This window comes from Rhinolophus hipposideros, assembly GCF_964194185.1.
Source record: "Rhinolophus hipposideros genome assembly, chromosome: 8".
NCBI classification, from domain to species: Eukaryota; Metazoa; Chordata; class Mammalia; order Chiroptera; family Rhinolophidae; genus Rhinolophus; species Rhinolophus hipposideros.
The window spans coordinates 13,975,292-14,001,904 of record NC_138054.1 but is presented as its reverse complement, the minus strand read 5'-3'; the positions used below and the strand labels follow the sequence as shown (position 1 = coordinate 14,001,904).

The 26,613-nt window shown below is 39.2% G+C and overlaps 1 protein-coding gene across 15 annotated transcripts in view; it reads right to left on the bottom strand.

The window, feature by feature from the left end:
* The window catches only part of PHACTR1 (phosphatase and actin regulator 1), a 504,389-nt gene that overhangs the window by 103,595 nt on the left and 374,181 nt on the right, over positions 1-26,613 (bottom strand). For 12 of the 15 annotated variants that reach the window (XM_081056322.1, XM_081056334.1, XM_081056329.1 and 9 more), the window contains one exon: positions 229-309. The exons of the other annotated variants lie outside the window; for them this stretch is intronic. In XM_081056322.1, the coding sequence (XP_080912448.1) occupies positions 229-309 (81 nt within the window). The remainder of the gene's footprint in view (positions 1-228; positions 310-26,613) is intronic. 15 annotated transcript variants of the gene reach the window in all.

The following is a 26,613-nucleotide window of genomic DNA, read 5'->3' as shown; positions in this document are numbered from 1 at the left end:
GATTTCAATGCTGAGAACAAGGGCGCTTTTTCCCCCTCCCCTAATATAATACTGAGAGCTTTAGCACTGTCTGCTACATTCTCTTTTCTCTCCAGAATTGTCTGCAGTTTTAAAGGTACAAATCCTGATGAAATGATGCAGAAAACCTGTATTCAAATCTGAGAAAAATATACACACAGATTCCATGCACAGCTTTCTGGCCCGTGGAGAATGGACCAGTTCCCTTACCTTTATCATAAATTTCCTTCAAGACCCCTCGTTTTATTAGCTCCTCTCTGCTTTGCCTCATTGATATTTTCCTTTCCAGGGCTATAAGCAAAACACAAACAGAGAAGCAGTTGTGAATAAGTAACAGATTTTTTTAATGAATCATATTTTAATATATTGAGATATATTGTATGGGAATCTTCTGTAAATTCCACTGTACAGTAATGATACCAGTTAACATTTTTGATGCTATGATAAGCATTTTAATCAGATATTTCATTTAGTCCTCACAACAATATTCAAATTACTTAAGAGATAAGCATTATTGTTTCATTTTATTTAGCCCTGATTTATGGTTGAGGAAACTGTAGCAGAGAGAAGCTCAACAACTTGTTAGAGTCACAAAGTCACTGAGGAAAGGAATCGGGATTCAAAGGCAAAAACACTACGTCCAATCTCGGTTTAACTTTTGTGTCATAGTGCGTTTTCCTGAGTGCCACATTTCCTCATAGGTGGGATTTCTGTTTTAATGATCTAGTTCATGCAGATCATGTCTCACTGAGGAATTTTTTGCTCCCCAGCTATTGAAAAATGGTATGAAAATATCTCCTAAAGAGCTCCCTGGATGGAGGGACAGAGAGGTGACAGGGAACCTCCAGGGGACAGCTACCACTGCTCTCCTCTCTTCACTCCAAGTTGGAGCAAGTCAAGTGAGGAATGGACGGCTCAGTTACCAAATGCACCTCCACCCGGACCCACCACTCAACTGAGTCAAATGCTCTGGCAGGTGGGGGCTCAGGAAGGAAAGAGGGAGCATTTCCTTTTGGATCTGTGGGCATGATGGAAGGTGATTCAAGTGGAAAAAGTGCCCAGGAGTGGAGCAGTAAGGGGCAGCACAGAGCAGGCCTGTGGCTCAAGGTAAGGTGAGGAAAAGGAGCAGAATTTGTGGAAGCAAGCAAGCTATTCCAGCAGCTGACATTGTAGTTTCTGTGTAAACACTGGGTGGAGGAGGAGAGAGGGTATTTTGGTTGCTTTTGTCAGTTTGAGAATCTCTACCTCCTTTCAATATAGTCATTCAGGGGAGTGGAAAACCAGTTATAAAGTAAGGAAAATATTTTATGAGGAGAAATTCAGATATAGATTAATCACATACACACACACACACACACACACACACACACACACACACACATCCCAGCATAACTTATAGTTCAAAGAACAATAAGAACTAGAAAGCAAGCAAACAGGAACTGTGACGCTACTCAGTTACCCACTAGCTGTGTGACCTTAATCAAGTCACTTGCCAACCTGGGAACACACGAAAGCCCCACCTACTTTGATTTATATGTCTAGGGTGGGACCTGTATATCTATATTGTAATAAAAAGCTCTCTGGGTTATTCTCAGCCATATATCAAGGCTGAAAATCACTGACACTATGTTTTGGGACTTAATATTTTAAAACTGGTATGTTCTAACTCTTTTTCTTAAATTATAATGAATTAAGTGGTATAAGACAGACAAGTAAATGTTAGGTTAGGTTGCACTTGCATATAGCTTACTAGAACATATTAATAACAAGACAGATACATATAAATATATACCCACAGAGGTGAGGGCAGGAGGGTTGTACGGAAAGACAAGCATGAATGGTGGGTGTAGGGACCACTGCAGCCTTGTTCGGTTTGGAGGGGTGAAGGAGTTTTATGACCTGTGTCAAATGACAGGATATGGTGGCAGGAGGGCAGAAAGATGTTCTCTCTGTCGAGGAGGAACTACCAGAGAAGGGAAAGAGAACTGCATACTAGCTAGGTTAGGAGTTTCTGCTTGATTTAGGAAAAGGATTTGCTTAGCAGCACAGTGGGAAAAGACTGGATAGGCAAAGAGAAGCAGGGGGTTTTAAGTAAGGAGTGTGTTCACGATATTTTGGGTGACATAAAGCCACCTGAAAAGCACACATAAAGAGGTGCTTTGCCGTCCTGCACTGAATCACATACATTGAACAGATTTCTCTAAAACAAAATGAGGTTTCCCAGGGGCTTTTCAAAATCACAGACTCAAGTGGATGGACCTGATGCGCAGTGCTAGAGAAGTACCTGCAGCAAGATGGGCAAAACCCTGGGCTTGCAGGTCCGCGACTGCGACTGCAAGTATCAGTAGAACACGGACTCTCTCTGGCCAACCACTTAGCCATTGGACCTCCGCTGTCTCACCACTGTCGTTAGACAACGAGGGACCTGCTGCCCAGGGAGAAAGGCCGTCTGTTAGGGGCTGGAGATGATGGTGTCTGAAGGGACAGTCCCTCCCCTCATAGTTTACAGACTACAGTGCCATTCAGACAGTCATGTAATAATGCTATTATCTAACATGTGATTACAAATTGAGATAGGGCCTCTTACAAGAAAGGGACATGGTTCTACCAGAACGTGGGATAAATAACCTCCCCTACAGGGGCATTAGAAAAGGTTTTTCTGAGGAAGAGATCCCCAAGCCAAGTTTGAAAGATGAATATACATGATCTCAGCAAAGGGCAGTCAGGTAGGGGCTTAGGGAACTTCTCCACACATAGCAAGCTGGGCAATGGTTCCTGAGGGAGAAATCATGTTATTGTGGACAAAGAGAAAGCAAGCTGGTGTGACTGTAGCCACCAGCGTTGGGTGGAGAATGGTTTGAGACGTGACCAGAGGGGCGGGAGCTGGGCCATGCAGGCCTCCTGGACCATGTTATTCTAAGGACGACGGGAATAAAGGACCAGAGTGCAGTACAGCAGTCTAGGCAGAAGATGAGGGAAGCTCAGACTAAGATGCTGGTGACAGAGATGGAGACAAAGGATGCATTCAAGACATACAAAGGTGGCCACATTGCTGCGACTTGAAGGGAAGGAACAGATGTGGGATGTGAAGGAAAGAGAGGGCGTCAAGGACGACTCCTCTGGTTCCTGACTTGCGTAGCTGAATGGATGGTGGTGTAAATTAGTAAGGTAGGAGACACGTGATGAGAATCAGGTTTGGAGGGATGATGGAGAGCTCAGTGTTAACCGTGCCTAAGAGGAGACATCAAGTCTGTGCTAGGGAACTGTAGTCAGATGCTTCATAAAACAATGATGGGAAGTTAGATGAGACTGTGGTGTGTGGCACTGACTATGCTAGGTTCTTTCATGTATCAGTGCCTCTCAGCGTCTCCATGGAAATACCCCCAACGGCAAAAGAGTAATGCCAGGGTTCTGAGGGCATGACTGAAGTTGCCTGTCCCAAGCACGCCATTTCTTTAATGTACTGAGCTTTTTTCCTTAAGAACTAAAGTGGACCTCACATAATATATCTGCCTTTGTTTAAACAAGAAAATATCCCCCCCCCCACTACTACCAATTTCCAAGTTTAACTGACATTCTTGGAAGAGACGGCTTATTTATTCTTTGGCTTTGTCCATTTCCTAGTACAAAACCCTGCGTCCACAGGGGATACACAGATCATGTTGAGAAGGGTGGAATGTCACGTACGTTAACTTAATGCTCACCACAATCCTGTGAAACATTCTCATCCGCATTTTACAGATGAGGTACCTGAAGCCCAGCAAAATTTACCTGCTCAGAGTCACATAGCAGTAAGTAGAAGAGCAGAAAGAGGTTTTAATGCCTGTTTTTCCCCCCCATGGTACCATTCTGTTGTGAAGATCATTATAATGACATAAGGCTCTAAATATAATCTAATGTATAAGGCTTTAAAAACTGGAAGGCAATAAATATCATTATTAGTTTATTTGGGGCTGGACGTCATTGTAGAATGACATAATTATACTTTATTTTTAGGAGCTTCCTTTTAAGGCACTCTTTACTTATATTTCTTTTAGCGAGGCTTATACATGCCTCCCTTCTAATCTTATTTTTAGCAGCCCTTCCAAAGTTAGAGTTAAGTTTAACTGGGGCCAAAGACAAGCTTATCACTGCTTTGGGAAGTGAAATACCGTGGGCTGTTTGGTGCAGAAAGACAACTCAAATCATTTGACCTTGTCTACTACTGAGCTGTAAAACACAGGGGGGAGAGAATTTAATATGGGGGAAAAGAAAATGCAATGATTTCCTTTTCACTAACCGAGGCTGGGTCCAATCCTCCTTCTCTACCAATTTTGGTAGAACAAAGATGAAAAAAGAAAAAAGGAGAAGACATTAAATAAAGCTAAAGACGTCAGAAGAAGAAGAGCAATGCATCGGGGAAGAGAGAAGGTGTAATGTGTACTGCATCTGCTCAAAGGATAGCAAGAATAAATCAGATAATTGAGAACCGAGCACAATGGTGAGCCAATCAACTGGGGAATGTGTGGGCTTTGGGAAGTGGGCAATAGAAGTAAACAGAACAAAACCATCCATATTTTTTTTTAGACAACATTGAGAAACTGTCTTGTTAGATGTGTGGGGAAAAGCACGCGAGTGGATAATTTTTCATATAAAAGAAAAAGAAAACCAATAAGGATTTATTTTAAAATAAGAAAATCTATTATAAAATATAAGGATCCTACCCTCTAATGTTATTCAGTTATTAAAGCACAGGGCAGTGTAAAATCTGAGTGACCATACACGTGAATGTTCTGGTGTAAATTTTTTGGTTATAAAATTGGATTGTAGTGATGGTGGCACAACTCTTTAAATTTACTTAAAATCATTGAGTTGTATATTGAAAATGAGACAATTTTATGTTATGTAAATTATATTCAATAAAACTGTTAAGAAGTGAACATGAACAAGAAAATAGTGACCACAAGGAAAAATTCCCATCATGGTAAAAACATCAGTAAGAATTTGTAAATCTAAGCAGGCAATTAAATTAATAAACTCTAGGCCATAGTAAGCAAGAGGACAACATGAAAATAATTAGAAATATAGCATATAATGGTAAATTTCTAAAACTAGTTTTTTAAATCTCTAATACAGTGGTACGAAATATAAAAAGCAGAACTCTGATCCCCCCAGCCCCATCCCAAAACGAAAATACAGTTCAGAGAGTGGCACTACAACTCCTTGGATATTCAGAAAAGAACCAAATTTCCAGGCTGCAGTAAATGCAGAACACTGTAATAGGCTTTCGAGAAGGTCCTACAAGTGAAATATGGAAACAAAAATGCACAGGCCAGCAAATGTGCAAAGACATTGCAGGAATATCCAGTCTAAAATTCTATGCTAATAATGAGATAGCCTGAAGAGGAAAAGGGGGAAAAATTGCTGATTTGCTTTTATAGACTGACAAAAATTAGTTGAATAGATCCAAACACATAAAGGAGCTTCACATACCCTTTTTGCCTGAATGAGTGGGAGAGGAATTCTTAATCACTGTACCAAAAATAGCTTAAAATGGCCCCTCTAAAAAAGAAAAAGACCATATTCAAAATTTGGCACATCCAAGGAAGACTCTAAGTTTGCCATCAAACTCCACCTTAACATAAAAACCACGCAGAAAACCTGGAAAGGCATAGTTATTTTTGCATCTTTATCACCATCCATTAATCGTGCCTTTTTATTTTCTGTATTTCTGGTGTGTTGGCACGTTGACATTTTGGTCCTTGCTGATCCCAGAGAGACTGTCCCTCCCAGGGATAGCCAATTCCTACAGATAGGAAATGACTTTCCTAGGAATGCACCTTTTATATGCAACTCAACCAATCTGAGTTGATCCCCTCAACCACCTCCCTTATCAGTTCTTACACTACAGGTCACTGTCCCCTGCCCTAATCACCCCAGGAACAGGTACCAGACCACTAGAGACTCTTCCTATGACCCAGAGGTCACTAAAATGAGTCAAACTAGCCAGGTACACCTGTTTACCCTGCCCTGCCCATTCCTTCCTGCGGAAACCACCATAAGGCTCCTGTTCACGTTATCCTCCCTCTCTCTCTGCCTCCTGACCAGCCCTGATGCTGCGCCATGTGGCCCTCCATGGTGTGGCGTGACCCTTTCTCTCAGGATTTGTGAACATAACAAACTATCTTTTCAATGGCAATTGTCTACTGATCTGTTGGCCTCACCATCCCAGAATAATGATAAGACCTACATTTTAAAAACATCTTTCCTTGCATTGGTTTGTAAACAAAGACAAAAACTAAGGGGATTTTCCACAGCTTTATGTTCCAATCTATTGTTTTAAAGTCAGTTTACATTTGAGCATGTGCTTTAGAAATGGGGAGATTGGTTTAGAACTGATCCTCAGCAGCAAATTCCACCAGAGTCCAGAGATTAACTCTAATAATGGAGTGACAGTTGTCCTAATCACTTTTAAAACTCTTCTTCGTAGACTGAGCCACTGCTGCAGTCTATGCCATATTTATTAAAAGCTAGTTCCTCATCATCTCTCCTTAGTTATTTTCCCAGTCTCCTTATCCACATGGGTTTGTGCTAAGCCAAGGAATCCTATGCTTCTTTGTCATCGATGAATTTAAAATAGACATGTTGGGTGGGCTCATTCTCCTTAGTAAATGCCTAGATTGGATGAATTTGTTAGAAATAACTACAAGCCGTTCTCTTTTTCACTTTTTGCAACCACACATGCTTTTATTTTTTATTTATGAAAGTAATACACAAAAAGATTTCCACTTTAAATAATTCAAAAAATATAGAGGAAACAATGTACTATTTCCCCTGCCTTCTTCCATTGACACAACTCACACAACTCACCAAATCACACTACTGCCCTCCTTTGATATTTTGATATTCTCTCTCTTTTCTTTCCTTCCCGTTTTTCTCCCTCTTTCCCACATACTCACACTCCTCCCCACTGCATATAAATATAGTTTTTTTAAAAACAGAAGTGGAATCATTCTGCTTATATTGTTCTGTAAGTCTTTTTCCCCCCTCTCATTTATCAATGTTTAAGAGATCTTCCCATCAGTACATACAAAAGCACCTCGTTCTTTCTGAGCGACTTATAAAAGATAAGCACCATACTTTATTTTACCATCTGCAACTAAAGGAAATTTAAGTCGTTTCAAATTTGGGACACACAAACATTGCCACTGTAAATATACTTTTCACCCATGTGAACAGGTATAAGAATTTTTCTAGAATATAACACTACAAAATAATTTCTGGGTGGGGCAGTACCGATGGGAGAAAATAACTCATATTTTATAATTTTAAGTATTGCATCTTTATTTTAAAAAAATGAGGAAATGTGGGGGAAAGCAATACTGATGCTAGAACAAGTCATTTGATTCTACTCAGAGTACCAGAGCAGCGACTTATTTAGATTTTTCTCTAGGATATTCTATCTCTATTGAATTCTCTGCTCAACTGCTTTTAAATTACATTCTGCAGGGGATAGAAGTTTGAAGGAGGTAAAACAATTGAAAAACAATGAAAGTTTTAGTAGCTTACTGCAGGGTCTTATACCTTCAGTCATTAAAATGGTCAACTTGTAAGTAAAATATGTAGCTTTTATCCCTTTAAAATTTTACAACTTCAGTTAAAGTGAATTTAGGCTACAAATCTATAAGTGACAAATGGAATGAGCCTTGAGAACCTAAGAAATTTATCCACTGTTCATCTGACTTCGTGAATAATGAGGGTTATTAATATGATGTCACAACTTTAGCCTAGAAGGACCCAGCACAAAACAACTCACATTTACACTATCTTTGGAGAAGATGCTTTCATTTTTTTAAGATGATGAGATTTTATTTCAAAATTAAATTTATACATACTATATATAAAAGAGGAGAAAAGGGAGCAAGGATTTGGAGGAGTGAGTAAACAAGGATTTGAAAGGTCAAATGGCAAATTCAAGTTGATCTTTTATAATATTTCTTAAGGAAATCAATGAAAAAAGCAACATGCTGTCAATCTAAATGCTATGCTGAAAAAAGAAGGGAAAGTGAAAAAGAATGCAACTCTAAATGTCTAGTTTCAGACAGCATGGTATGATAAACATATTCAAGAAGTTATGTTAGTCTAGAACCAGTCTGTATGAGCAGCAAATACAGTGCCTTTTACTAACTCTGAAGATGTTTGAGTCCTATGAATAGCTAAACATTTGCTAAATGTGGACTAACTAGGCGAGGTTTTCAATTACTTGATTATCCAAAGAAAACTTACTGAATTACTAACTAAAAGTGAATTTAACAAAATATTTGGCAATTAAGGCCAAATGATCTTCAAAATCAGGGAGGCTGAACAGTTTAGAACTTTCCTCCCACTAACAATCCAAGCCATGTGGAAATTCCATCTAACAGAAGCTAAGGCAGATGTGTCCTCATCACGTGATAATAAGCACAGCTCCTGATACCCCCAGTTACAGTATGAACTTCAGCGAAGGTCCAAGGGGAGAGAGCACAAGAATAAAGTTCCATATCTGCAACACGGCAACCCAGCCACTGTGCTTGTGTAATGCTGCCTGCTACCTTGGGTAAACTCTTCATGGCCCTCGAGGTAGAGATGAGATTATTTCCTGTTCTTTGTGATTATATGCAAGTTATCTAGATCAGCACTTTCTAAAGTCAGTAACCCCCAGAGATGCTCTGAGGAAAGGGTTCCGAGGACAATAGTTTTGGGAAATGCCACACACTACTAGAGTAGCACAGTGTATATGTGAGCACAAAAAGACCAAAGTGAAGAAACCAATTTAACTTAGTTTAACCCAGTGTTTCTCCCAAATTCACTGACAATATCACCCTTTTATGGAGTACCATGGGACTTTCACTCTGATAAAAGTCTCTGGGTGATGGTTATCTAAATGCCAGGTAGCGGAAAGCAGATGTGGTATTCTGTGGTAGAAAGGAACCAGGGGGTCAGTCCGTCTAACTCAGCAGGGACACAGAGGGGCCAAGATCTTTTGTCAATAGCTTTCCAGTAAACGAACCAAACACAACCAAACCCCCAAAGTCCAGCAATATCAAATGAGCAAGGAATGACTGGAAGATCCTAATAGAGCTAACTGACCAGCCCTCTATCTATCTATCTTTCTGTGGTCCTGGTAGAAACTTTGCTTGGTAAAGATTTGCATTCTAATGAGTTCCCCGATGGGCCAGCCTCCCCCAGATAAGTACAGATTAGACTTGTTTAACCCTGAGCAGCCCAGTACCACACAGTATCTGCCCAAAAGAACACTTTTGGTTTTGACATAATTGATATTAGGTACTTCCTTCTGACCGAAGTTCAGACAGTGTTATTCCTCTGGAGTCAGAGAGCACGACAGTAGGACCATGTCATTAGCACAGATGAGGTGATTTGTTCTCCTCCTGCCTGTGGGAGATGTGCTTAGAGCCAGGTCCCACAGGAGCAATCTCTATCTCCTGATTAAGTGTTTGGGAAAAAGGAAGGATCACAGACTCACTTTAAACTGTAAGTTGTGCTGTTAAAAGTATATTTTCCAAGGATCTTGATTGGATCTTGGTTTGAACAAACCAGCTGTAAAAGCGTTTTGGGGTCAGTTGGAAAAATATGAATACGGACTGGGTATAAGATACTATTAGGGAATTACTGCTAGTTTTGCTACATATTATAATGGTCTTGTGGTTCTACAGGACATTTTCCTTATTGTTTTAGAGATGTCAGTAATTTATTTTAAAACACGTCAGGGGAAAAAAAAGCAACAGACATGGCCAAATCTTAGTAACTGTTAGGTGATGGTTATAAACTTATACAATTATGCAATCTTATTGTTAGGCCATATTTAGGCCAGGAGCAGAAACATTCTTATCTTAAAAACCATCTTGTCTTGCTTGTACCTTGTACCTGCCAGCTTGTATTTGCCTTAGGGCTGGAGAAACCGCCTGGATTGTAGAAACCATCTTATCCTAAAGTCATCTTGTCTTGCTTTGTACTTTGTACCTGCAAGCCTGTGTTTGTCTCCTAGGGGCTTATGACCTGCAGGCCTGGGTGGTCCAGAAGGCAGCCTGGGGGTCAGGATGTGGGGTCATACCCCAAACCCTTTGTTGTGAGAGACAATGCAACGAGAACCCCCTGAAGCACAGAAGGGGGCACAGCCTCGGTTACCCCCTCCTATAAAACTCCATACCCCTTTTTGCTCGGGGAGGTTATGGTCTTTTCTAGCCCGATCTCCTGCAGCTCAAACATGCCAAATAAATTCTAATAGACCAATTTTGGTCTCCCGAGACTTGAGACTCATTCCTTTGGCCGTGCCTAACACTTATCACTATACAATTCTCTCAACTTCTCTTATGAGTGCAAATTTTCAAAATAAAAAGTAAACACAACAATGAATGAATGTTACACGTAATGTTGAGTGAACTGAGCAAGACAAGAACACATATACTACGATTCCACTTACATAACGTTAAAAAACTGGCAAAACTGAATTACGTGGTTTAGAGATGCATATCACTAAACTTCAAAACTCAAAGAAAAGAAAGGATATGATGACAATAAGAATGAGGTTAGTGGCTACCTGTGGTGGGAAGAGGACCTGCAATCAGAAAGTCACCTTAGGGGCTTCCAGGTGGTGTCGATGACTTCGGCAGTGGTTATGTGGTGTTCACTTCATAACCATCTGTTAAACTGTACATCGATGCCTAACGCATTTTCTCAATGGGTCCTATTTTCCAAAATAAAAACATTAAATGGGCATTCTTATTAACTTTGCTTCTCTTTGTACAGTTGCCATAGTCTCTGATGGGGAATAAAAACCTCAGCCACCATATAACGAAATTACGCAGTTGGCCAGCAGACGACTAACTCTTGTCAATGAAAGAAAGGGTGCTTATAAGGCAATAAAAGACACAAGTCTTTTCCTGGTCATTTCTTCAAATAGGTCAGACCCGAGTATAGAAGGGTTGCTCTTCACGCCTGTAAGTCTTTAGGTAGCAAGACAGAGACCTAGCATTTTGGGGGACAAATGTTGGCAGAAAGTTTTAGAGGCGAGTAATTTTGTAGAAGCAAGGATTCTGAATTTTGAAAATAAGATGGACGATTTTTGGAGCCCGTCCTTGAAGTAATAAGTAAGAAGCTACATAGGATAAGTAGTTTTGCAAGGATCAGGCTCATCAATCTTGGGAGTACATGAGGGAAATTTATGCTACAATGTGCAGATTCCACTTTCTTTAGCTCCCACCTCAATCTGCACAGGAAACTTCAAATCAAATTCTAATAGAGTAAGTATTAGTTTTCTCTTCTGAGATCTATGAGACACAAAAGAAATAATTCCTTCTCCATTTACTGGCCCCCTCTTACGGGAGCATGGTAGAACCTGATTTAAGATCTGAAAAATAATTTACGTTAAGCCCTGTTTACAACCTTCACTTTGTCCTTTCACCTATATACCATCTATTATGATAGACTTTTTCATTAAATGTGAAACAGATGGCCCTACAGTGACAGAGACTGCAATGTGATGAAAGTGATTATGCTAGACATAAAGGTTTAATGCTTTGGGGCTTGTTTCTATTACTTGTAGGAAAGGGTGTCATAACATCTAATTTTTTTTGTAATTGTGCACTGAGCCACACTCACATTTCTACCACGTTCTCTGCTGCCTCTAACATTCCCCTCCTCCCCCCCAGGAATAAAAAGGAAATTCATTGATTTAGAGCTAGTTAAGTGAGTTTCCCCTTCCAGATGTAGAAGCATAATGCTGTACTGTATTTCATTCCAGACACCTAATTATTATTGATCGCTTTATGATAGAAGTATAGAGCCTAAAGCACTGAAGAATGGAAATCTGAAATCCTGCCCAGAACAGCTTAATACCCCAGCTACCACCTGTTACCTAAAAGATAATAGGGCCCTTGTTCACAATGGTTTTGTGGTGCCAAGTTCATGGAAATAAGCTTGCTGCTTCACTGCTTGTTTTTCTACTCATGGTCAGATCAACCCCGCTACACTAAAGTCTTTAGATGGCAGTGTGAAGATATTTACGCTTTAAAATCTTACTTCTCGGACACTGTATGAGACAGAGAAAGACAGCAGCATTAGGCTGAGGGTTTTTATTCGTTCTTATTGTCTACAGTTATGACTAAAGTCCGCTAATCATTTTGAACAAAAATTTAAACCTTCATAACTATGCGTCGTTGTGTCAGATGTCCACGCAGACAACTATGTTGCCTGATAGGAACATTTTTGGTAAAGACTTGATTTCTCCCTTACGTTGCCATGGTAACACTTAAACTATGTATTAGGAGCTACTGTACGTGCTTTCCATGGAGTACTTTATGTAAGCCTCAAAACAACTCTCCAAGTTTGTTACTACCCATCTGCATGTTGCAGATAAAGAAGATGTTAAATAACTTGTCTAAGGTGCACTGTTGGACTTGAATCCAAACCGTGTAACTACAGTATATGGATGGTTAAACATGACATTGGACTGCCCATCGATGCCTTTAAAAGCTAGAAATAGGCCAAATATATCTGTGCAGCTTATCTGTAAACAAAAAAACTGGTATAGATAGGCTGTAGTCTACATATAAAAGAACTAAAGCTATCATTTTTGCTTTTTCCTGAGCAAAATGATGAGAATTTCTTAAGTCATTATATTATGTGCAGCAGTTATGTAATTTTCCTTGAAGGAGGTTTCTCAGTAAAACTCAACAAACTATGTGATTGTTATTACGACCATTGTCATTTGACCAGTCTTCACTTTAGGAACAAGTTCAACTGGCCAGAGCAAATACAGAGTCACACACAAATTGACAAATTCACTTTCTTTTATATGTACAGGCATGCCTCGGTCTATTACACTTCACTTTATTGCACTTCACTGGTGTTGCATTTTTGTTTTTTACAAATTGAAGGCAAGACTCTTTACCAGCAAAACTATTATGACTCAATTTACTGCAATACTTGCTTTATTACAGTGGCCTAGAACCGAACCCATAATATCTCTGAGGTATGCCTGCATGTGTAAGAAATGTCCATGTTTAGGAAGGTAAATATCTGCTCAGTTACTTCTCATCAGTCATCTCAAGGTGGAGAAAACTATACAGGAAAGGAATGTGTAGATTTACTATGCATTTCAATACCTATCCTTGAAACGTTGAGCTGCACCAAAGGAGAATACAAATGTTCTTGGAGAAGAAATGCATCATCTTTGCATGTAATTAAATAAAAAAAAACTATCCAAATCTAAGAGTCCAAGTTATTTAGGAGTGTTCCTTGCCATTCTGTACATCAAATATATTTTTTCATTTCTGTCTCAATCTTCTCCTCTTGTGTGAGAAGAGGTTTCGCCCAGAAAACGACTGTATTTGGCTGTACCAAGCATTCACCAAATAATGATAAAAACAGTATGGCCAAATATCCATTATCTTCAAATAGGAAAAATAAATTATTAATTTGTACTAGGAGGGAAAAAAGTCAACCTTTAGTACCTGGATACTTTCCTTAAAACAAAAAAAATCCCAGTATATTTGAATAGCAGGTTAGTACACCAAATATTTAGCCTAATAGCTATTGGAAAAATTGAAAAACATAACCACTGTGAAGAAGACAGAAGAAATCTCATAACACATGCAATAAAGAAGAAAGATCTAGAAGCACAGTGCTACTCAAAGCTTTCCTTGAAGCACTGCTTGTTCTCACAGAATGCCTTCAGCCCTCCCAGTTATGACAAGGCAGTGAGACGTGAAAAGCAGCGTGCTCCTCCCATCAATGAATGCTCAGCCTTCTCTGCTCATCTTTTGTGATTGCAACTTCTGGGTTTTGTTTTTTGATGGGCATTTCTGCACTTCTTTTGAAGTCACTGTCACATGCAGAGTAGAAGCTGACAAGTGTACACTCCTAATCCACAAATAAAAATAGCAGAATTCAATTGCTTTCATTTGCTTGAGACTGATTCTTTATGGAATCGTAAATAAAACTTTGTTGCATAATATTGTTCTGCAGTTTCTCAGTTCGAGGAATTAACTCCTAGTTATGGGTTGATCTGAGTAAATACCTGGGCCAAGGCAGCAATTCAGAATTCAAATTCTGCTTCTTAGTGCCATCTTGACTTGAGAGAGTGAGGGGATGAGATGTTTATTGGCCGTGGTACTGATGGGCATCCAGCTGATCTCAATGGTGTTCAAAGGCAAATGGAAGCCATGAACCTATTTCTGTATTTCTGGCAAACCCATCAAAGGGACTGTTCTGGCCTCATCATCAGGTTAATGGAGACTCTTGCCTGAGGTTGTATCTTCACAATATTACAGGAACAAGCAATGAAAATAGATCAATCAACTTGATTTAATTTCCCCCTATGAAAACATCCTGTCACCTGGCAGAGTTAACTAGATAAAGTAATTGCTGTGAAACCATGAACACAGAGCCTAAAGAGGAACTGACAGGACTCCGTCACATGTCGTGTTGACACTATTAAGCTCAGTGATGCCATAAGCTTAGCATTTTATTTTTATTGTGGTAAAATAACATAAAATTTACTATCTTAAGCACTCTAACTGTACAGTTTACTAATGTTAAGTGTATTCACATTGTTGTACAACCTATTTCCAGACCTTTTTCATCTTGCAAAACTGAAACTCCACACCCATCAAACAACTCCCCATACCTCTCTCCCCCAGCCCCTGGCAACCACCATTCTGCTTCTGTTTCTATGAATGTGACTACTCTGGTATTTCACAATGAGTGGAATCATACAGTATTTGTCTTTTTTGTGATTGGTTTATTTAATTTACCATAATGTCATCAAGATTCATCTATGTTGTAGTACTGACAAGGTTTCCTTCCTTTTCAAGGCTAACCTCCCATTGTATGTAGATACCATTTTGTTTATTCATCCCTAGATGAACACTTGGTTGCTTTTACCTCTTGGCTATTGTGAATAATGCTTCCATGAACGTAGGTGTGTAGATATCTCGTTGAGAGCCTACTTCAATTCTTTTGGAATTACTGGGTCATGGGGTAATTTTATTTTTAATTTTTTGAGGAACCTCCATACTGCTTTCCACAGTGGCTGCACCATTTTCCATTTCCACCAATAGTGCACAAGCGGTCTGATGTCTTGACATCCTTGCCAACACTTGTTATTTTCTGGGTTGTTTTGTTTTTGTTGTTTTTATAACAGCCAACCTAATGTTTGTGAGGTGATGATCTTAATTTTAAGATGTCAAAACTCAAGGAAAGGGAAATTATGAGAATCTAGAATTATATCTGGCTATGAGTTTAAATGCTTTTAAAAGTTGCCATTTCTTCGTCTCGGGTCGCAGAAATATATCACAAACTAAAGGCTTTTTTTGGTCATTTGGGATTATAAAACTTGATTTCTTTACAGAGGAAAAGTGGGAATGGATTTCATGAAAAAGATAAATAAGAGAAAAGGTTGTATTTTTCAGAGAAAGAAATAAAGGTTTTGTTATTGCAGTTATTTTTATTTTATATTCAAAATAAATACTTATCTTCATAGTTAAGGAAGGACAGCAGCTTCACTGGGAATTGTATTTCCCTTCATTTTGTGTGTGTGATAAAGGTTTTTAATTATCTGAATCAAAATTTCTGGTTTATGAGGAAACCTGGCTACCTGGTAAGCACTGGGTCTCTCTCTTTGAAGCTTCACTGGGGCTTAAAACAATGCTGTCCATTCAAATTGATTTCCTCAAATGAAAAATTTGGGGGGAATACAATTGAGTCCAAAACGGTCAGGATGGATTCTGTAAGCCTTCTAGCTCCTTGTTTCAAATAAATAGAAAATATATTTATAACGGAAAAAAATTAGTTTGTGAATATGTAGAGTAGGTGTTAGAAACCTTTTCTGTAAAGGGCTAGATAGCCACAGTCTCTGTGGAAACTACTGAACTCTGCCATAGCAGCTGTAGATAGTGTGCAAATGAATGAGCATGACTGTGTTCCAATTGAACTTTATTTACACTCATAGACACAGACAATAGTTTAGTGGTTACCAGAGGGTAAGGGGTGTGGGGGGTGGGAGATGAGGGTAAGGGGGATCAAATATATGGTGATGGAAGGAGAACTGACTCTGGGTGGTGAACACCCAGTGGGATTTATAGATGATGTAATACAGAATTGTACACCTGAAATCTATGTGATTTCACTAACAACTGTCACCCCAATAAATTGAAAAAAAACCCAAAACTTTATTTACAAAAACAGGCTGGAAGATGGATTTGGCTTGTGGGTCATAGTTTGCTAATCCCTGTTGTAGAAGACCAAAGGGAAAGAAATTTAAAAATTAGAGAGTTTTCTTATAAGTTGAAGGAGGAAGAACAAACCTTCAAATTCTGTAACACAAATGAAGAGAGAGAGAGAGAGAGAGAGAGAGAGAGAGAGAGAGAGAGAGAGAGAGAGAGAAATAAAAAAGACCAATGGCAAAATAAACACTCTTGACGCGATTTCTTTCAAAATGGAGTATAACACTGTAGCTTTCACGTACACAAAAATGCATTTCGTAGTTCCATGTCATTAACATGTTTAGATTCTTTATCTAAAACAGCCTACAATAAATAAAAATCAACACAATCTTGGATGTGGAACCTTGAAATCCTAACTTCCTCAAAGGCTAATGTTTGACTTTACAAAGAAGAAATTTTCAAGTAAAATCGCACCCTTAATCACAAGCTACTTCACAGATTCTTGTTGTCAGTATAAGGAGATGACATCTTCCTGATTAATCAGGCTCCCAGGTCACTGCAAGGACATGCGCCGATTCATAGGGTTGGCTGGGCCAGTGTCCCTCTAACATCCATCTCGTTTTCCCCTTGGAGTTTCTCCCAGAGAACTGACAAAGACTCTCTCCTTGATCAAACTCTAGTCAGGCTCCTCGGAATCCTCTTCTTGACCAGGCCTTAAACAACTCAGCCTACAGGAACTCAATTTTCAACACAAAAAATTTCATCTACCCCCACCTCCCTGACCCTCCACCCCCACCCCCCACACACTAACAGACTTGAAGAAACAGTAGCATATTTTCTAGCAGCTCAAGGTTGTGTCCCTTGGATGATGACTCTACCCCCTGAAAACCCTTACCACAGAAAGCTCAATGCTGCCAAAAGAACTTACTACTTGTTCTGGCCAGCACCTCTGGTCAGAGGCCTCTGACCACTCCATTCTTAAAGCATTTACTTTAGAAAATATACAATAATAAATCCTTTCTCTATCTCTTTGAGATGTGTATGCATCTTCTACAACCCAGGATTGTCTTTTTCAAGAACCTGGAAGCCATTTCTTTGAAATGAAATCATTTCATGAAAGACAGAGCCTCTGTCTCCCAGTCTCTGAGGGAGGGCAGAAGCCTAACTTCAATAGGAGCCAGTTAAAAGACACAGAGGGCCTAACACATCCCTTAATGCCCTTCAGCACTTTTCCTTTAGCGCACAGCCAGTGTTTCAAAGGCCTGCCTTTTGTTCCCATGGAGTTGAACTCAGGTTACACTGGGGTATTTCCTCTACTGCAATAGTAAGGAATTACATTTGTCTTACAGCCTTTCACTAGGGTCCAGCTTTGTTTCTCTTTGATAGTGGTTAGAGCTCCAGGTTGCCTTCAAGGGACACTGCCCCATCTGTAATGCTTGGGCACCAAGAGAGACAAAACTTTCTCCTGTTTTCCTCAGCTTTTCTTTGAGACACGTCACCTCTTCCAATCCCAGGAAGCCCAAGCAGATTTTCTGACTGATGCTTCATGGGTCAGTCCAAGAGACATATTTTCCTTTCCTACCACCTGGAGCCTTCATCTCAGACTTCTAGAGACACGGGCCTCTTTGTCTAGTTGAATGATACCAGGAACAGACTCACTCATCCCATTTCCAATCCACAAGAGCATGGGTCACCTGTGCAGTTTAACCACAGCTAAGTGGTTAACCATAATACAAGGCGAAAGGATTCAAAACAAAGGAATTGCTGAATACAGAAACCTGAGTGCTATTTTTATTTTGGACAAGAGAGGATGGTAAAAGATACCTGGATGACTTATTCCAAATAATTTAAACAAAGTAGTGAGGCAATTTTCTAAAGTACCATTTCATGTATTAATAGAAACTGAATTAGGGTGGCTTATGTTCAAACCTGGTTGACTCATTCAGTCATTCATTTATTCGGCCACTAAAACACTAAGTATCTTGATTGTTAGGAAACTGATCTGGCTTTAGGTAGTAGGCACATTCCATTAACTTGATTCCTGGGTACACCTGGAAAAATTACTTTTCATCTTCTGTATTTGCTAAATAAAAGGAAACACAGAACTGAACTAAACCAAACCAAAATATAATGTTTCATGTTTGCACATTTGAACACCAAAGATTGTTCAATGATTAAGTCAGCAGCTTTAACTCTTAATTGTACCAGAGTGCTTCCCAAAGATAGTTACCAACCCCCATAATAAATAGTTATTATGAATGTAATGTCATCGGCCACAACGTCATGAATAGACTAAGTATTTATTATGTGCAGGGTGCAGAGGATGGTAGATGGCTGTGATGTTTGCAGAATGTGCAGTTTAGGCGAGCACAGGTCTCTAGGTCTCTGGAGAAGGTTGATTAGCTAAGGGCTAACTGATGGCGAGAGAGAAAAGGGTCTGTGCGTTCAGAGGAGGGAAGAGTGACCCGGCAGAAGCAGCCAGCTGGGACTTGGGCTGGGACTGGAAGAGAAGGCAGAACTGAGCTCTGATAAACTGAGCTCCACCAGTTAATCAGAACTAGAACAAAGGCCTCCCCCAGTTCTGCCACCAAGTTATTGTAACTCCTTCTGAGTTCTGAATTCTGAAAGGTTCGTTTGAGAGGGTTAGTAGCTGAAGCTTTACATTAGTAGAAGATATTGATGCCTGGGACATGAGTCAATCTTCAAAGGTTCATGTCTATTTCAGCCACATGGTGAGGAGCCATTTGAATTTCTGTTCCTGAAGGGGGGGCATCTAATGCACTATTTTACTTACAATGGTGTTTGTAAAGGATTTGGAAGAAAGGAGACTAGGAAACGTCATGAAGATCAAATTTTGAATGACATATGAGTTCAGCTTCTTTTTCTAAACTTCTGGCTTTAGGAAAGCTCCTTTTTACATTATTAAAAGAACATGAAAGGATTTTATGTTTGTGTCTGAGGTTCAGTGAGATCACTGAAATGAATCCTTAACAATATTTAAGTGGTCCACCAAAAACAGGTCGAACAGGCTTAGGAAGCTTTTAAAATATTTTAATTATTATTTTAAAAGCAGAATGCCCCATGTTATTATCAAATTAAATGAAGGTAAAATTTCTCCAAAATTTAGATAGGCTTTTGAAACAAACGGGGAAACACAACCCTGAAGAAATTTAAAAATAAACCTTGCTCTTGATTTATTGATAATTATAAGAATGAAATGTAGCATCTACATCTCACATCTAAAATGATTTTTGGAGAAATACCAGGGATAGATCTTTCCTGACGTGCTATCTCAATGGAAGAGTCATCCCAACCAGAGGCTGATTCTACCTGGGCTCAGTGCCCTGAGTCGGCCAGGCAGCATTCACACTAACAGGAAGTACAACTGGACATCAACTGTCTGTTCTACTGCAAGCCAATGAGCAAATCTTGGATATTTTATCTGTGGATTCCATTCATTCCTCTTTCAACTTTATTTTTTATTTTTTTAGCACATCCTATGTTCGAGGCACCCAGCTAGGCATGGGAGATACCGTGGTGAATAAGACATTTAATCTGGTATTAAAAATCGGGGTTTATCCTGCTTTACAGAATCAGAATATTCTGATTCTGAAAGCCCAGTTTCAGTAACTGAGTCCTTTTCTCAGTTTCATCCTTTAACCTCTATTCTTAGGGACTAGGATTCTCCTATTTCTCACAATTTTGCTAGTGTTTTTTTTCCGCCTATGAATTTTTGTTAGGGAATTTTTGCATTCAAATCTTTAGACCTGTGTCTGAGTTTCTGCTGTTTACCTACCTGACCCTGATTACCCACCAGACAACTTTCCATTACTCATGATTACTTCCCATTACTAATTTCCTACATTAATTCCCTTTCTGCACTGAACTTGAGTAATACCCTAACCACGATGGGGAGGTAGGGAAGGGATCTACTTTGGCCTTGGGAGTGGGATAGAGGAGGTGGTATTATCTTTTGAATGAATTGGGCTATCCAAATAAAATGTCTTATGGTCAACTGAAAAAAAAATATATATACACATATATCTATATCTGGAGAACTGAGAAGAATCAGAAGCAATGAGACAACCAAACAGAGCTCAGTATAAAACCAAGGGAGGGAATAGGCTTCCTAGGGAAACAAAATTAGAGGAGAAACAACACAAGGGAAATCACTGAGCCTTAGAGACAGCCATAGTGAGGAGGCTGGAAGAAAAATATTCCCCAAAAGTTAGAGGGGAAAAATAAAGCTGTTGGGAAGTGAGATTTGACAAATTCTAGGCATTTTGAATACTTTATGTAAGGAGTACTACTACCCTATTTCATACAATGGCTGTTTAACTATTTTTTGAACACCTTTAATGGGACTTACTATGTCATTCATATTCAAAGTACAATTTTTACGTTTTTAAATGCTCATTTTAAAGTTATTGTCATGTCCTAATTTGCATAGCTGAGGAAAGGCATTTTAAGTTTCCAAATAAGGAAATTACACATTCAAAACTTGTATGAATCCTCCATTTATGGAAACTGCTGACAATTGACTTATTCAGATATAGAGAAAATCCAGACTCATTCTCCCACGAAGACCCCAAAGATAAGATATAGATTTGTAGAGAAAAAAACGGGTGAAAGAAATCGAAATCTCAGCTTACAAATTTGAGGTGGCAATTTTACAGGAACGGCTTCATTTAAAGCATGTCAGGCTTTGTTCATTAGAATACACCGAAAAGGTTATTTTAAAATGCACCTGTCTAAAACCATGGGTTGGATGAATTTGCTAATGAGGTCATTAAACTATTTTCAAGCCTCACATTGTTGGTTTATGAGAAAGTTCAGTTAAAATTTTAATTTGCCTCAATGGAATTGCAAAATTTATATTGGGCTGTGGTTGCTTAGGAAAAATATGCAAGGAAAAAAAGTCCTTCAGAGTGTGAGCTGAAGCTAATAGAAGAAAAACTCTTGCATATTGTGTCAATTTTTTCCCCAATTCAAAGAAACCAATGGAATAGCAGGTGAACCAATTAAATAAGAGTATGGTTTTGAAATTCAGTCAATATTTTTTTCTTTGTATTAGTGTATTTAAAATTACAGGGATTTCATCTTTATTAATGATTTGAAATAGATTCAACAAATTGTCTTCCTCTATATGAATCCAGTAATTACTTTCAAATACTTTCCAGATTTTTAAGTTACCATAGCATTCATTTATCTAAATCACAGTCAAGTTTCTAGTTAGAGAGAAGCCAAAAACGCAACGCAGCCAGCAGAATGGATGGCACAAATCCATGCATTAAAACTCATGTAGTTAAATCATTTTGATAGCTCCCCAAGCTCCCACTCCTAGCTAGTTTACTTTAATTTTAGCTACAATTTAAATGGGCTTGGTAGTCTGGTTCCCAAGCCCATACCAGATTAGAAACATAAATTAGAAAGCAGAGGCAGGATGATAGGAGAGGTAGCCCCTTACAGAAATGGAGATAGGGGAGATTTTAAAGCAAAAAGGACTAAATCGTCCTACACCTTTTATTAGCCCCTGTGAGTATCTGTTTTCAAGACACAGCATAGAAAGAAATATTTTAATAAGAACCCTAAAACATCAAGAAAATATAAAATTAGGTTTGCTTTACTCTAAGAAGAAATGGGAAAGTACATATTTTAAAGAGACTTCATTTGAAGATTGATTTAAAAAGTTCTTTCAGGCATTTAAGAGATAATCTTTTGGTAAAATTACTCATACAGAACACCTAATTTCCTAACGCTTAATGAAGCATTATATTTCCATAATGAGCTAAACTGACATAAATCACTCGAAGACATAATTATCTACAGAGCAATGTAACACTGTGTAGCTGTGCCTGATTAGAAACATCAAAGAAATTAACAATTTAATAAAGGTATATTGATGTTACTATTTTCTAAGCACTTCAACAATTTTAACATATATTTTCTGAAATTCAAGATAACTTTCAAAGTGATGAAGCCAGAAAACAGTTCTGATTCCACAACATAATGACCATCAAGCCTAGTTCATTTAACTCTAGATTTTTAAAGGCCAGAGACAGTTCAAATTTCTGGTAGCTGTCACTAAAACCATCTACCATTTGGAGAGTAAGAGGATACCTTGGGGGTCCCACTGGTCTCTTACTTCTGAGTAATATCTTCTTTGGTCAAACATGAAAGAATATAAAAATGACTTCAAATAAGCCCTAAACCACTGAATGGTTGTACAAACCGTTCAACTTACAGAAGAGTAAAGTCAAACACAGAAAAAAATACCATAGCCTTCAAACATAATGAATCATCTATACACAACAGAATATTATAGATACATTTGGGTTTATATCTTCATACACATGAGTCACTTTAAATTCTTTAAGTTATAGTGTATATATGTCTTCATATCATATGAATACATAGTAAACATCAAAGAGATATGGAATCAAACATCTTACGAATGGATGAGAAGTCAAGGATTTTCTATTTTAACCTTTTGAGAAATAGAGGCTGCAAGACGTTCCTATGATATATGTGCTAAAGGTTAAAACTTAGCAACTAAGACCGAAAGCAAAATTCTAGGATTCTTTCAATTATATTAAGAATCAATGTCCGAAAGGTCAGATGCATACTAGCATGTCATACAGAAAACTCTCTTACTTTGCATTTTCATTCTTCAAGGCCTCTTATCCCCCTCCAAATAACCTGACAGGCATTTCATACAGGCCTTATATTGAGAAGTCAGGTGGGAGAAATCGGAATGGAAGAAGGAACTTTCACGGTTAAGAATTAAAATTTCTCCAGGTAGTCAATATCTTCCAAAATGTAAAAAAAAACCAAAAAACTTCTTGTCGGACAGTTTACTTCTACAGCTGACTTCCATATGATTCTTTAGAAATAGCGTCAATTGTTTGCACTGTATAGAACATCTAAAAACTACATTGTTTTATGCCCCCCTACTACATGCAGTACCTATCACACACAGAAATGGCAAATAAGTACATTCAAGCATATCACTCGTGAATCAAATGGGGATCCCGAAAAATGGGTTGAAGCGTATGGTGAAGTTTTGACATTTGGTTAGGAACATAGATTTTAGAGTCCAATAGACCCGAGCTCAAATTCCATTTCCACCATTCACTAGCTGTGTGACCCTGGACAAGTTACTGAGCCTCTCAGGCCTCAGCTTCCTTGTTTGCATATTACAAATAATGATTTTTGCCACAGAAGATGGCTTTGATGTTTAAATGAGCACAGATAGACATTCAACACGTGGTGGACATTTTGCTTGGATACTGTGGTGGGCCACACTTTTTGGTTCTAATGCTAAGAGGTTTGTTCAAGGCCATTCCCATCTTTAGTGGGAGGGCCTCAGTCTCTTGTTTTAAACCAGTCACCTATTCTCCTAAAATAAAGTGGGTCTGTCCAGCATTTAACATGTTTCCATCAGCAAGCACTATTTTATGGGCATCTGTGGTTTCTTTCTTGCACATTTGGAGAATTAAGTAGCTAAATTCCTTCTCCTTCATTCTCTCCCTTTCCCTTTTTCCCTTCCCCCCAAAACATGTATTTGGTTCTTACTAGATTCTAGATACATTGATGTTTATTATTACTTAAACATAAAAGCAATAATGTATCTTCATGGATTACTAGATTAAGATAATTCCTAATTCATGCACACATACACATATAACTAATTCAGTCTTATCATTTGGGCTACTTTTCTGTCTTTTGCCTTCTTGCATGGTTATTTAGTGGACTGAATCCCAAGAAGGAAATCTTATTTGAATAAGAGAGCTGTTTCTAAACATTATTAAATACTTAATACTAAACATTCACTGGGCACAGATGCATAACCTGGCTATCTTCCATGTGGAAATATCTTCATACAAAAGGCATTTATTTAACCTGGACTATGTTCAACATAATATTTTTTAAAACACATGAACTATGCCTCTACATATTGGGATTTCTCATTTAAATCCTTCACCACAGAGTCGAATTTTTATGACTTTTTAAAAATGACATAGTTCTTCCTCTGTTGGAGGGAGACAGAAGACGAAGTCATAGCAGGAGCAATTATAAACTACTTTTCAGTGGGTTTCTTCCATGGAAGGTAATGTTAGCAATGACTGCAAGTTAACTAGAACAACCTCAAAAAGCTGTTGGCCTTGAAAACAAGATTACATCAAGTGCTTAAAAAGAATTGTCATAGAAAGACAGCCACTGGGTTTACTAGTTACGATCTAAGAACACAAATAAAAATTAGAGCAGAGCAAGTACACAAGAATTTTCAAGAAGATTCCTCCTGAAGATACCAACAACTAAACTCCAGCAGAAAGTCATTGCAGTCAAGCCTCATTATTTGTGGTGGTGATTATATGTTCTATCATGTCAGTATCAACACTGGATTAGTGACACTGAACCATTGAAATGTGGCTAGTATGACTGAGGAGCTGAATTTTCATTTTGTTTTAATTCACTTAAAATTTAAACAGCCACAGGTGGGCAGAGGCTATCGTATTGGACTGCACAAGTCCGACACGAGCAATGGCTTCTCGGGGAAACACGGGGCGAGCTTCCTGTTAGCCTCCGGTCACAACATTTCCGTCAACTGATCAACATGTGATTCTGGTGTTTTCTTCAGCTTTACGGAGGTATAACTGACAACTACAACTGTAAGAGTTTGTAAAGGGTATCACTTGATGACTTGATATACAAACGCACAGTGAAAGGATTCCCCCCATGAGATAACACACCCACCACCTCACATGTTTATTTGATGTATGTTGTTGACTCGTTAACCTTGAACTCAGCCGACAGCACGGTAACTCACGCCTGAACCAAGCTTATGGAACACATGCATTCCCTCCACGAGGCACATCACAGCCGTCTCGTGCTGAGGAACATGGGACGGCATGTCGGTACTATGCTCGGGGGCCATTTTGAACCGAACAACCTCCAACAGAAAGCTCTGAAAGACAAAACTGTGGCCCTAAGTAGATGGCAAAAAGGATACTTAACTAACCATATAAGAGCTGAAATAAGAGGCGGATTCTCGCTCTGTTTGACCTCAGCTGGAAAGGGGTACATTCGGGGACTCACATTTTTCGCTGCTCTGCGTATGACTACAAATCATCACAAAAGCGCCTTGAGTACTGTTTTGGGGGTTACAAATAAATTTTAGCAAGTAGGTGAATTTGCAAATATGAAATCTGTGAATAACGCTCAACTCTATTCTCGCTACAAGTAAAGCCACAATAGGGTGACAATCAAATTGCCCTAATACCTTTGAAATGCTACTTGATTACAGGAACATGACTGGAGAAGAATCGTACCTTTTTGTAAGATGAGGCCTGAACCTACATCCACATAAACATTAACACATTCGATCTCCAACTCTAGGCAGGTTGACTCACTCACAAACAGACATTACGACTTGTGTAAAACTAGGGAAGTCCTGCAGTGATGGAAAGGGTTTAAAGGGAGAAATGAGGATATCAACGACTTACACAGTTAAGTAGTGTGTTCAACTGGCAGAAGGAAAATTCCTCAGGAATAAAATTGCTTCAGTAAAATTTGGGGTTAGTGCATCTAGAAAAACAAAGTCAAACTCTCAGTGGTGTAGGACTGCGCTGTCCAATATGGTAGCCTCTGCCCACCTGTGGCTATTTAAATTTAACTAAAATAAAAATCCAACACTCCTAAGTCTTGCTAGTCACATTTTGAGGGCTCAGTAGTCACATGGGGCTAGGGGCCCCTGTACTGAATGGCATAGAGTAAGGTGAGGGGTTTGTCAGGTGAGGGGTTTGTCAGGTGAGGGGCTTTAGACAGAGACCCCTCTGTCTTGGGGAGGACCCCAGATTGTCCATATCTGGAAGTCGTTCCCATGGCCACACACACACCCTAGGGAAGTGTCCTTGAGTTGCCTGCTTAGAGAACACCGGCCTTGGCTGCCAGCATCCCTAGCACCTGGGGGAGAAGATATGGGTCCCATTGCAGGTCAACAGGCAGTCCGGCATCGTCCTTTCTGGTGCCTCTCAGCTCCAGTGGCCACAATCACTCGGGGTCAACCTCCACAGAAACTAAGTCCCATTTCTTTCTCTAGGGTTGGGGGGGCTGCTTCTCTGTATGGGGTAAATGAGGGGAAACAGGAATCTAACTGCTTCGTATACGAACTGCCAAAAATTCCACCCTTTCCAACCCTACCTGCACCATTGAATTGAGAGCTACCAGAGACGTCCAGCTCCTGAACCCTTCTGGGATCATGCAGCATGGACGGTCTGGCCCAAGGCTTCCCCACGGCCAGCAGTTAGTTTTCACCTTTCTCTGGTCTGCTCCGTGCATTCATCTGCTCTCCAGCTTGGAAAGTTTGATATTCTCTGTTATGTCTCCTCTG